The sequence below is a fragment of the Platichthys flesus genome, chromosome 19 (genome assembly GCF_949316205.1).
Source record: "Platichthys flesus chromosome 19, fPlaFle2.1, whole genome shotgun sequence".
NCBI classification, from domain to species: domain Eukaryota; kingdom Metazoa; phylum Chordata; class Actinopteri; order Pleuronectiformes; family Pleuronectidae; genus Platichthys; species Platichthys flesus.
The window spans coordinates 15,901,445-15,915,334 of record NC_084963.1 but is presented as its reverse complement, the minus strand read 5'-3'; the positions used below and the strand labels follow the sequence as shown (position 1 = coordinate 15,915,334).

The 13,890-nt window shown below is 39.9% G+C and overlaps 1 protein-coding gene across 1 annotated transcript; it reads right to left on the bottom strand.

Annotated features, from left to right (window-relative positions):
* Positions 1 to 5: 5 nt before the first annotated feature.
* arid6 (AT-rich interaction domain 6) lies at positions 6 to 4,453 on the bottom strand. The gene is made up of 6 exons (XM_062412279.1): positions 4,294 to 4,453; positions 3,438 to 3,592; positions 2,461 to 2,513; positions 2,063 to 2,160; positions 1,823 to 1,979; positions 6 to 1,592 (listed from the first exon to the last, which is right to left on the bottom strand). The coding sequence occupies exons 2-6, from the start codon at positions 3,568 to 3,570 to the stop codon at positions 246 to 248; spliced, it is 1,788 nt and encodes a 595-aa protein (XP_062268263.1). The 5' UTR covers positions 3,571 to 3,592; positions 4,294 to 4,453; the 3' UTR covers positions 6 to 245.
* Between the last annotated feature and the right edge of the window lie 9,437 nt (positions 4,454 to 13,890).

The following is a 13,890-nucleotide window of genomic DNA, read 5'->3' as shown; positions in this document are numbered from 1 at the left end:
AACAAGTAGGAAATGTCTGTACAAAATTAATAAAAAAAGAATAAAAAAAAGGAACTGTGCATATTATACATGAAATAAAGTTTCATCTCATATTTAAATTATTTATTAAATGATCAGTTTATGAATCCAAAGATAAGTCATTTTGAAACAGATAACTTATGGTAAATGGAAAGCAACATAACATAACAGTAATGGTCAGCTTTAATGTGATGTTGGAATATCTGTGGAACAATCTGAACGGATCTTCATGATGAGTTCGAGATGATTTTCTTCAGCTTCATCACCTCTTCAGTGGTGAGGTGCAGCAGAGAGCTGGAATTCACCATTAGCAAGGCTGAGGGCGCCATCTCTGACCTTTCTTTTCCTCCCTTGGGTGCGTCTTGGTACAAGGACGTAGTAGTAAAGTCTTGCTGAACTGTGATGGGACTGGATGCGACTTTCCCTCGGATGTGGGCGGTGTGGGTCTCTTTGTCGTAGGTGTCCCAGCATCGTGAGACTTGGGAGCTGTACGACTGAATATTATCCTGCTGGTCTACTGGGTAGACATCTCGGCTGGATGCGTGCTTCAGAATGCCACCTGAGGGCAAAGGCTTGTAGCTGGTGATATGGTTTTGGCTCGTGCTATTTGCCTGGATGGTTGGTGTGGGGCTTGGTGCTGCCCTCGGCCTCAGCCTCAGATCCTCAGCAGCTGGGCTCCAGGGTTGGGGATCTGAGCGTAGGGAGAGATTGGTGGGGAGTATGTCTGGATCCGAGCAGTTCCTCTGTCCTGATTGTGCCTCCAGTGTAGGAGGTGACTGTAGCTGCTTAGCTCCATGAATCTGGGCTGAGGACCCACAAAGCCTGAGCCAGCTGTGGAACATAGACAGCGGTATCTGTATTTCCATCTTGCCTCCGTTGTCTTGAGGGGGGCTGGGCCGAGCGTAGCTGATATTAAGCCCCCCTACTTCTGGACTGCCCTTCCTGTCATTTTTTGGCCGGATTATATAGTCTGTTTCCAGAGAGCTGGGTTTTGGTGCCATAGTTGTGATGCCTTCATCTGTCATCAGAGAAGGTTCAAGGTTGGGGCTGCTTGAGTCTGTTAGAGCGTCGACATCAATGACATACTCCTCCCCTTCTTTAACAGGATACGAGTACGGTGTGACATTTGCATCGTCATCTGGAGCCTCGCATCCATCGTTTCTCACCACCGGAGGATAATGGGGTGCGTACAGAGGTGAGGGTTGGTTCAAAAACTTTGGGTTCTTGCTGGATGAAGGTGGAGCGAAGGATGAGGCAGGGTTTCTGTTGGTCTCCTGGCTTTGGGCTTTGACACTCAGGTTCAGGGGCTCAGCCAGCCCGGATGAGGTCTTGTACTGTTCTGCCAGGTGGCGCAAGTGCTCCAGTGGCTTCTTGACCCTGTCTGTTGGATTTGGATGAGGTGGACAGAAAGGGAACTGTGGCTCGGGGGAAGGGGGATTCTGCGATGTCAACATGGGGGGGGACAACGGGACATACGGGGTCAGAACTGCACGGTTTGGGCGATAGTATTGAGAGTAGTGGAGTGGAAGAGGGAAGATGTTTCCATGTGCATCTGACTGGAGCTGAGGAGCGCTCTGTGGAAAAGTAAGTGTTCCATCAGTGGTCGTAGGAATAGTTTTGGGAATTATTTTTGGGCAATACAGTTATTTGCTTCCTTGCCCAGCTTGTGAACAGCCAGTACAACAAAGACAGGAGAGTGATAACGAGATCTTTCTTACTCTCTGCACTTGGGCGAATGTATTGTTCAGTGCACTTATTTATTCATTATACATTTTTGGTGTGCAAAAGTGCTGGGTAGACCAACCTGTTGCAGCGGCACTGACAACAGTTTGCGTTTGGCTGGTCTCTGGCCATCCTCGTCGTCTTTGTTGAAGTTGACATCATGCAAGAGTCTCGGCTGATGCTGAGGCAAGGCATTCATCACAATTCCTCTCTTGTGACATTCATATGTCAGAAGTAGCCTGAACACGGATCAGATGAAACAGTTAGAAACAAACCACCCACACTCAACCTGATGGGTGTGTATACCCTTTGTTGCTCTCACTTTTCATAGTGTCTGCGAGTGCACGTGGCTGCACTCGTGCTTCTGGGGTTTCCTCCAAGCCTGTTGTAAACTTGCTTCCACAGCTGCTGCGCAGTTACCTGAAGAAGTGCAGGGTACTATTAGTTTATAATTGGATAATTACCAATTATTAACATGACCTTTATTTTATTTTATTTAAATGGAATGACAAATGCCCCACCCCACACCAGTTAAAGCCAAAGCATTGCATCATGTCCTTGTACGTCCTTGGTATGATCAATATTAGTCATAGACATTTCCAATGTAAGATTATTTAAACATTTAAATAATATATATATATATATATGTATTAAGACAAACCTTTGTGTTGCTATAAAGTGTAAATTGTTTATACCATTAAATCAAAAATATGTAGTTACCTGGTGGTATCCTCCCAAGTCCTCGACAGTCTTGAACATCACAAACAAGTCAACTGAAAAAGAACGAAAAATATACAAAATCAAATACCCTTCATTTTTGAAAATGAAGTCTTGTGGAATCTCGATTGTTCTTTCAGGTGATCACTTAATAGTTTCTTTTGTGAAATTTCATGAAATATAAATGTAAAAACACCTATCAAGATTACACAGAGCCCATTTAAAATGTTTGTATGTTTTATTTGTATCTATCTTGTTAAAACAGAGATTGCGCAGATACATTGACATAAATCAAAGACATGTTATGATAATGTAATGCTCATATTTGAAAAGCAGAAATTAAGGACTTTTCTTCTTTAAAAGTAAGTTTTGTAGCATTTATTGGCATCTAACAGTGAAGTGGCGGCTCTCAAATAACTCAAATAATATGTTGGATTTGTCCGTTCTTGGCTACTGTAGAAAAATGGAAGAGTGTGTGAAAGTGCTTCTCATAATAAATAAGTGATTATAAAGGGCTCAAACTAAGGAAAAGAAAACTCATTGATTCTTAGTAGCAGGTGATTATACACTAATGGAAATATAATGATCTTCCATTTCTGCAAATTAATTCTCCAAAAGCTTTCACACTGGTCCTTAAAAATGTACTTAAATGATCATTGATTATAAGCTGTGGATTAATTTTCTGTCAGTGAACTTCTCAGTTTTTACACTCAATCATTTAAATCTTTAATTCAATAACTTGTCATAGACATTAGTGAAGAATCACTGATCCTCATTCTTTCCTTGTATCGTGGATGCTGCTTTGCACCTGCTCATTCACCTACTACACATGCGTTGTGTGAACCATACTTTCTTTAGGCACATAACACAAATAAGACAAATTTAAAGCAGCTGAGTCTCACTAAAAAACGTTATGAAAATGTACCATACTACAACTTCTTATCATAGATATTTATTGCTGATTAAATATTTGTAAGTACTTTGTTTGAAGCCCAGATGTGGGATCCTCTCTATCGGCATGTCTTTCTTCCTCATGAAAATGTAGAGGTCTTTAAGAAACTGTTCCTCCTGGATCTCGTCCACCAGCTCTCTGGTTTTCTCTGTTTGTGCCATTTCCTTATGTGCCTGAAATGACCTGAGCAGAACGAGGAAACATGTTAAACAAATCATCCTCACGACAAATGTTTGATATCTTGGTACTTCAAAAATGAATCCTTCCCTTTTTTGAACCAAACTGAGAGGGCATGATTAGCGTTAGCGAATACACCGATACTCTGGTGACAATGCCTCAGTGTTTTCAGGTCCCATCATCTTTGACTGATGATTGTCAAACATGAAACATACATCAAACTCAACACGCATTTGCACTGGCTTCACTGGTGTCAACCTCGTCCCTTAAAGCAACATACCATAAATATGAGTCTCAAAAATGACGTGACGTCTATTCATTACCTCATTCTTTGTTTTCTATTTCTTCACAATAACTTAATGACTGCACATTATACATCAGTTTATGTCAGTGTTTATATATATTGAATATGGAATCAGTTCTTATTTTAAAAAAAAAGGTTTCCACTTATAATTTCAGTATTTACAGTACTATCACATTACTTCCATTTAGTTTTCATGTATTTCATTGTTTACCAACAGGTGACTTTCATTACATTTATGCTTTTTCAACACATAAATACAGTGATGCAAATATATAAATAAAGGAAAAACTTCACTATCCTGATTTTTGATGTTACAGAATAAGAGTTAAAGGTATAACCAGTGAAAGCAGCATATCGTCATAGAGCAACTGTGATATCTGATGAATGAAATGTTGATCCTCACCTGTGTTTCACTTGCAAAGAATATGGATAGAATATATTATATCTTAGCCCCGGTGATCAGAGAACAAGCTACCGCATCGTACAACGCCGGTGTTTCCTCCTGTGAATTTTGAAAGAAGTAGACGAGAAATCACTGCTGCCAGGTACTGATGCCGTCTCAGTCCCACACCCGTCCTCAGTGTCTGTGTGACAATGAGGCTCACAGGAGAGAGGGGGGGTGTTTACTTCACCGTCCTCCTGCTGAGAATTCTATTGTCAGACCGGTTCAACTTGCTCCTGAGCATGTGCCCGGAAAAAAAAATAGATACACTGATACTGTCCACATAAATTGGCACAATGACAAGGAAACTGCAGGAAATGTGTCTTCTTTTTTAAAAAGGGCGGACACTATCTTCTGATTGTGTTTGACCTGCTTTTGAGTCCCTTGTTTGATACCAATCAAATGACAGAGTCAACACATGGTCTAGCAGCTTTAATGAACTGAAATCTTGTTGTTTGTTTTGGTTTTCAGTAACAATGTGTTGAGTGAACTTATAGCAGCTGGTTAATCTCAATCAATCACACTCGAGGAGAGGAGAATCTCAAAAATTGGATATTTTGGATTTTGGATTTGCTTGGTCCAAATGACTTGGACACTGTGTATAGAACAATGAGGACGGCACTCTTTGCACTGAACACGAAGCTGAACAACAGAAAATATTTCTGAAGGTTTTTTAACTCTGCATATTATATTCATTGGTGCATTTGGCCTATTCAAAAACAGCCTCAAACTTTTGTTTTGAGCAATAACGGATAACTGTGAGTGTTTCAGCTGAGATTTAGCCTGATTTCATTCCGGAGCGTTTGGGCCCTGAACACACTGTCTCTCTGAGTTTTCATCATAGAGTCATGAAGTGGCAGCAGACCATTGCCCGGAGATTGCAATCCGTGCAGAGCTTAACAGGGAATTAAAAGAATACCATGTTTAAATCAATCAGAAATCAAACTGAGAGCCGAAAAAGAAAACACAGGTGTTAAGTTAAAAACCTAGCTAATAATCCATTTTCGATTGAATTTCCTGAATTCCCAAGATGCAGTGGCCGAATCCAAGGGGGCACTGGCCCAAGCTGAATTCAACTGTTCCTTGAAGTCCCGCTCTCCTGTCAGTAGTATTAAAAAAATAAATGAATGACTTATTCAAAAATTCTAAAATAAATGGGACATATGTTAAGATTGAAGTTAAAATCAAATCCTAGATCTTCCACTGCCGTATTGCCCTTCTGTTTGAAAACCATTTTGAGAACTGAGTTTGCAGTAAATGTTTTGTTGTAAAGTAAAATAAAATAAAATAATAATATTAAGGACAACAAAAATCCACAAGGAGAATCAATATTGTATATCAGCTACTGCGGAATAATTTTGATTGTGCTTTGTCCTCTGAATGAATCAGCGTTTGCAGGAATGTGTTTTTGTTGGCCTAGGACATCTGTCTGGAATAGATTCTGAGAGGCTCCTCAACTGACAGTCTGCATTGTTCCTGCTTCTTGTCGAAGGACCTCGCTGGGTGTGGTTCTGCCCTATCAAAACAGCATGGTGTAAGCTGTATTCACTGCTTCAGAACAAAGATAGAAACCTGACATGGCTACCAGAAGACAAAATGAATCGGACCAGTCCTCCTCAGCTGTGGATGACTGGAAGTCTAAGTTGTTAAATCCTCCCGTTGTAAAAGACACATGGGAGTTTAATACCGATGCCTGTAGTTCATATATACTTTTGCTTGGAAGAAAAGTGTTTCTATTGTTACTGCTTTCAAGGTAGTAGTAGTAGTAATAGTTCAACCGAATATAGAGGGAGACAAAACTTGAACCCACAAAAACGTGATAAGTTAGGAAAAAGAAGTCCTGGTCAACCTTGTAAAAATGGGCAAGGCACAACTTTTTTATTTAAACAGCATATTTCATTGTTAAATAGATTCAATGTTCTGAACGGGGACTGACATTTTTTAAAAATACATTCAAACTCATAGGGCATAATTCAATAAAATAAAAAGAAAAGGGAACTAAAAGACGTGTAAAAGAGCAGAATAAAGAGATTAAAAGGGTCAAACGAAATAAAAGGGATAGACATGAATGCAAAATTTAAAGTAATTGAAATAATACAAAAGCATAGATAGAAATATGTCCTGTTTCAAAGCTGCAATGGATGGACATGGAAAAGTTCAAACTTGTGGAAGATAACCACTTGCTATTTCTAAAGCTCATGCTAACCCTGTGTTAATTTTCACATGACGAAACTTGAGCTATTGCTAGACTATCAAGACTCTGATTATCTTCATACAATCAGAGAAATGTGAAGTATGTCCCCCGTAACTGAGTTTTGATGCTAAACTGAATATCTTCAAGGACTGTATGATCAGGAACAAAGATTACAGCGAGTAAAAACAGTTTCAATGTCTATGTAGGAACTTGACTACCGTGAACCATCCTTCTATAGACAATACGCAATGCCGCTCCCAATATAACGTAAAGCTCCATATTTTCTTCAGCCCTGTAGGCAGAGCAGAGGTGGGACCACTATGTCATCGTCAATACAATGACATAGTCTCAGTAAGAAGTTACCAGACCTTTGACATACAACATACTCCCTCATATGGTTTATTTTTCCTTTATTTTTATTTCTTTCTTTCGAAAAATGAAACCCATGAATGTAATATAACAAAATTTTGCATGGGGTGCAGTAGAAAACAATGATAGTTTAAAATCGCTTGACATCCACACCCAAATATAACAAAATCTTTGAAATAGAAAACATACAAAATCCTCAACACAGGTTAAATATTTGTATAAATTAGAATACTGGACATATATTAGCATAACAGAAACAATGAAGAGTAGAGAATATATGCTATGAATCCAATAATAATTATAGAAATGTATGTTGTGTCTTACGTTAGAAGAATCGGTCAACATTCACCCACACTTGCATCGGCAAAGTGGTGTGTAGATAATGAGTGCATTTTAATTTTTGGGTGAACCATCCCTTTAAGAGAGACTTAAAAGAGATAAGGGTGTTTGGAATTTGGTAGTTTTGGAACGGCGAGTCAGGTCTATATGCTGAGGTTACGACCGGGCAAAAGATATTAAAAAATGTATTAGAACGAGCCTTAAAAGTCAATAATTAAATATTAATATCTAAAATCAAAGTAAAGTAAATATTTTAGCTGATTTAGTGAGAAGCCTGATAGCTGAGTTTTGGACGAGCTGTAGCTTTATGTAAACTGTGATGGCTCAGGCAGGTGAAAGGAGAATTACCGGAATCCAAACGAGGGGGTATGAAAGCATGTCTTACAATCTAGTTTTTTTCCCTTTTAGATAGAAATATTTGATCTTCGGGAATTGCCTGAGCTGCAGACACAAAAATCGACATATTTATTTTATGTTTAAGGTTGGTTTTGCTTTTCTTTAGAATCCCTCTGCTCGGTGAGAAAAGAGCAGACCAGATCAAGCAGCCAAGCTGAGCTGTCGGATGAATGTGCTTGTGAACGCCACAGTGCCCACCACCAAACCTGACTCATGTATAAGCAGAGGCCCTTGTGCCTGTTGCCCCACCCAGGCAAAAAAAGATAAAAAATCCCCAGCCGTCACAGCGGCCCACATGTGACACGGTACAGTATCTCTTCAGGTGCGACTCACTCCTTCCTGGCAATGTTGTGTTACCTGTCTGTCAACAGGAGGAGGACCTGAGCACTGGAGCATATATTCAGAGCTGGTATGCTTTTTGTCTGGTTAGAATTCCAAGTCATGTATATAATATAATATTGACAAGTAGAACTTCTGGTTAAGACATATGGGCTACACTCCCTTATGATGAGTCATTCTTCATTCTTCTATCAACAGTTCAATTCTAACCAGTGGAAAAATCCAAGGTAGATTTTCCAAAAAGTTCTTAAAATATAGAATTTAAGATAACGGAATTAAATTGAATATTACACATACCTGGTTGGCCTTATAAGACCATCTGACAACACTACACAGACACACTCCCTTAAAACTACCACGTGTCATCTTTGGGTTTCACAATACACACCTTTACTGGGGAAATTTTCTGGTTAAGACAAAATGTTGTATTGGACAAATTGATGAAAAAAGTTCTTCACTTGTCTTTTTCCGTTTATTGCAATTCCCATCTACTGGGCAAAAACAGACCTGTAACAACTATCCAATCGTCCCCATTTCCCACATACACAGATCACTCCAGTGAGACAATGTTTGTTGTTATAGAGAATGATATCTGGTCTTAAAAGAAGAGTCATCAACACAACATTAGAATCATGAAAGTTTAAAAAAATCATAGGGACAAAACGTTTGAAGGCGTCTTGATGAATTGACATTTACAAGATGTTGCAAGTGGAGACCAAGTTGAGAGAGGGACAAACGAAAGTTATTTCTCTCTATTATTTTACATAGACAAATCATTACCTGATGTATGTTTTCTTTGCAAATTAGATATAAACTAGAATGGCACTCAGTGGAGTTCATTCCTCCACCAAGGCCCAATTTTACGCTTAATAAGATAAGATAAGATATGATACATTTATTGTCCCACACACATGCCCAGAGCAGTGGACAACATGCATGGTGCCCCGGGGAGCAGGTGTTAGGGCGTAAGGTGCCTTGCTCAGGGGCACTCAGACAGTGGGTTTGGGTAGGCACTTTGACAGTGTGGACAGATCCAGGTCTTGTCCAGGTGTTCTCCTTCCAGGTATGTTGTTGTTTGTTGTCACTCCGTGGATTCAAACCAGAGACCACCGTCGGATTTTTTCTGCCCACAGTCCAACTTTCTGCCACTAGTCCACCGCCTCTCAATAAAGCTGCACCAAATTGTGAACATGCAGAATTGTTTCATAAGAAACCACATAGGCCCTATCGTGCAACATTAAAGAAAGTGACTAACATGTTCGTTGATCTGTCCCTTTAACTGGATCTGTGGCAAACACTTAATTGTGTTCTTTCTTAACCTGCAGTAGGTCCCATCCTTCCACCAAGTTTCAACAAAATCAGTTAAGTAATCTTTGCGTTATCCTGCTGACAAATGAAGCAATGGAAACACAATCTCCTCGGCGGAGGTGAGTAGACACAAACTCACACAGATGTGTTTCAAATGAAAAGCTTCTCTTTTTTCTGCTCACCAACCCCGGTGGCACTTCCTATCATTTGTCTAGACGCAGTGCTTTCATGTGTCGTATGTTCAGTTTAACAAACACTCCCACAACTGGCACATGGCATGTGATCGCCGATGAAGCGGTATAATTCAGTGGGACTTTGTTGCACTGCTGACGTCTTTAGAGAAGCCAACCACTGAAAATGCTTTAATTAAAAACTGGAGGAGACCTTTTGTGTTTCCGCAGCAGGAGAAGAACAGGTATTATTAATCACATTAACCTCAGCCTCCTCACGCACACCAAAGTATAATGTATCCTCCACTAATAATTATATTACTTGAACCACCAGCTGGAGTCATTTAAGTTTCACCTGCCCTTTTGACACACAGCCGTGACAAGTGTCTCCAGGAACACTAGGCGCTTCCATCGCCTCTTCGTCCATTTCCAGTGGTAAATTATAGCTATCTCTCTGTCCGTCATTGTCACAGGCAACGCCTTTAAACCTTTGATTACTGTACATGGAAAACTAGCAGCATGTGTATGTGACCTGTAATGAATGGGCTAATAAGAGAGTCATTTGTTTTTACAGGGCAGTCTATCAAGCAGAGGTTAAACAAACAGACTCAGCTCAGCATTAATAGTGGCTAAGAAAACCAATATATATTCGGCAGCAAGAGATCAAGCACTGATCAGAGTAAAGCAGAACACATTTCAGAGATTTGCTTATTTAATTATACATGTTAATATGTTATTATATACTATAAATATAATACAATTAAATAAAATGTAACCTCGGTGCTGTTCAGTTGGACTTTGTTCTTCGCACATTTTAAAAGTCGGCCATGATGATAAAATAAAAGAATTAAATACAGACATCTCATTCTTATGTAAAAAGTCCTAAAGTGGAAAGAGTAGATCAATGTTGCTCATCACAGTCACTGTATTGCATAGCTCTAGCAGCCTGACTGTGAAACACAGACAGACAAGACAATATCCCTGAGAGGAATGCAGGCGTACAGCTTATAACGCAGACTAGGTGATGAACAGGTCACGTAATGACTAGAGTACAATGACACGTCATGTAGTCATTGCTGGTACTCGGATATCATCGTCATTCAGATACAAACACCCGGCTTCATAGGTTTGAGCACATTGCGATGTCTTCTGATAGGGTGTGGACCTTCACACTGGTGCAGCAGGAGTTAAGAGGGCACCAATTCAATATCAGTGATGGATACATGTGGGAAGATAAGAGGTTCCTGAGACAATGTTGTCTGTTGGCAAGTTAGTTGATTTATTGACAGAGACAGTTCTGCATTCCATGTGTGATTATAGGTGAACAACATGACATACTTCTAAGATTGCTTTCCAGAACTTAACCTTCTGATGGCTCCCTTCCTAAAACACAACTCAAGTCTTTTTTAGATGAAGTCATTTTAGTAAGTCATTATTTCACAGTGTTAACAAATGTGGCAAAACAATTTTGATCGGCCCCTTAGTCTGAAGCCAGCCAACCAACCAACCAACAAATCAACCGACCAAATACATTTCAATCAGGAGAGACTTAATTTCCAATTAACAGATTTTATTTATTTACTTTTTACACGCACAGAAATGTGAATGTTAAACAGTCTTTGGCATTTTAGACCCCTGTGAGATGTCATCAGGATTTAGAAGGGGGTGTAGCAGAACATCGAACAGGAATACCCCCGGGGTCTAGACACTGGTGGTGGTTTAATGTCTAATGTAAGTTTGGAAGGCAAATCTTATGCTCGTAGTCCTATTGAACTTGCTAGTGTGGCATCCTCTGCCCTCAACCCTCACAAGGGTAAGGAAAAACTACAAAAACCTTGACAGGAAAAAAGTAGAAACCTCAGGAAGAGACGCATGCAAGGGATCCCTCTTCCAGGATGGACAGAAGTGCAATGAATGCCACTAGTAATCGTATATTGATAGGCAGTTTTGAATATTCTTTGTCCGTGATCAGCTGCCACCATGATTGGGCGCTGCTATGATCCTTGATCCGTTGGCGTAATCCGTTGAGGTCGGGGTCCGGATGAGGTGAATGTCCTTCGAGCCGGGAGGAGAATGGGGTGGAGGAGGGGTTTCGTGAGACGCTGAATGATGGCAGGCTGAGGAAGAGAGGAAAGGGACTTTTAAAGTTAGGCAGCTGCTAGATGACTGGCTGACAGAGCCCGCGCCCGACCTGATTGGATGATAAGGCACACCCCCGATCAGCTGATCACTAGGCAGGCTAAGTCCTCCATTGGGCGTTCCTATGTATAGGAACACCCCTGATCAGCTGATCGTCTGCAGGTTAAGTCTTCCTGACAGAACTTACGCTAGCTTCATGACCAACCAACCAACAAATCAATCAACCAATCAACCAACATCCTGCAAACCAACCAATCAACCAACACATCAACCAACCAACTAACAAACCAATAAACCAACAAAGTAAAAACAAATAGATAGATAGATAGATAGATAATAGTTATATGTTCTTGAACCATCTGATTATCTTCTATCTTACAAACCGGTCAGAGGCGTGGCCCTTCGTCATCTTCTCAACGACTAATCCGTTTTTATTGTGTCTCACCTTTGTGATTTTGACACGCATGCTTGCATCTGTGGTAGTCGTGCTCAAGCACAGTGACAACAGACAGACAGCTCATCACAAAAGGACAGGAATTTGCACAAAACTATTTAATGTGCCATGTTGGTATTGGTATTCACCAGAGGGATTTATAATAATTGATGTAACATTAGGTGGTTTCTGAAAGGAAACAATGAGTGACTGATGCTGAGAAATGATACATGTTCTCATGTGGTGCAGATATGCAAAAGGGGAGTCTCAATACTGCTGTCAAATGAAGGTGTCAAGATCCACATACACAATAAAAATTAAAACCGTGCATGAAAATGTGTTTACAACCTGTTTGAAGCAGAGACTGTATGTAAAGATGGACAACGTGTCTCCACTTCCTCCTCTTGAACAGATATGAATCCAAAATATTGTGGATATGGGAGCCACCACCTTGTGCTTTCTTCTGGTTTTTGGAGCCAGAGGGAGATCATTCTAGGGTATCGACGTTATTCATTCTATGGTATCGACGTCATTCGCTGTCTCTGCTGTCATTAAGTTTCACCCTGTTATATAGCATCAAATAAATAATGGAAACCAAACTTAGCAGAAGAATTAAAACTTAAACATGCATTAGTGTGTACCTGCTATCTAAAATGACTGAAATCAGTTTTTAGACATATAAAAAAATGTAGTATATGTATGTATGTGTATATATATATATATATATAATGACTTAATTAAACATTTGCTTCTGAAATGCCTGTTCTCTAGAAGTGTGACAAAAAATAAGTGCATTTCAACACAATTGGCCCCTATGTCTCTGATTCAAATCTGATAAGAATCTAGTGAAAGCCTTCTCACACCTCCTGCAGTCGCCCTGCACAAATATGCATCATCCCTGCATGCCAGCATCTATGTCCTCAGGTAAATGAGGACAACCGAGTAATGAAAAACTCAAAAGTAATTGTCTCTGCAACTACTACACTTCCCGGGCTCCATATTATAACATTGACAATTAAATCACATCGTAACAATATATATACAAAGGTACATTTTCAATCACTTAATGTGTAAAACAAAATAGCAAAAAAGTAAAATAATTGGAGTACATCCAAATCATATATCAATCTCTAGTAAAAAACTATTTAAATTAAAAAACTATTTTGTCTGTCGATGTGTCGTTGTTTTCACCTCGTTCCAAGCGCACATTCCTCTAGAGCCTCACTTTAAAAAAACAGACAGAAACCTTTTGTTGTATCTTGAGAAATATAGACGGGCAAACTGGTCCAGCGAAATGTGTCTCTTGTCCTTGATGTTTTTTTCCACAGCTTTGACAATGCCCTTGACAATGTGGGGCTGTGGCTATTTAACATGAGTCTACATACATTTTTTAGAAACTGTGAATGTGGGTGTGACAAATTGACTCATCCTCTGAGTGCGGAACGAAGGAAGGAAACCAGGTGATCAGGGAAATAACCTGGAGTACGTCCAAAAAAACATGGTTTCCTGGAGTGTTACGTTACATGATCTTATTGTGGTAGATTAGAATAAAAAACATGTTTACTGTGTCTTTCTTTGTAATGCAATAGCCCTGGTGTATTGTTAGACGGGGGTGGGGGGGGGGGGCATCAGTGAATGAGGATATGAAGACAATGAGCACTTCTTTTCATTTTTTTATATCGCCGTCATTAAAACCTGTGGATCCACTTTTGCAGACAGTTGCTGGAATAACCTGTTGCCCAGGATTCGAATATGGTTGGTTCCAAAGGTAAGTAGTCAGCGCTTATCCCTGCAGCTCTCAGCAGTGACAACTTTATGAGTTTATGTGCTTAGACCCATTGAATTTACCATTATACAGTATATGCTTCCTT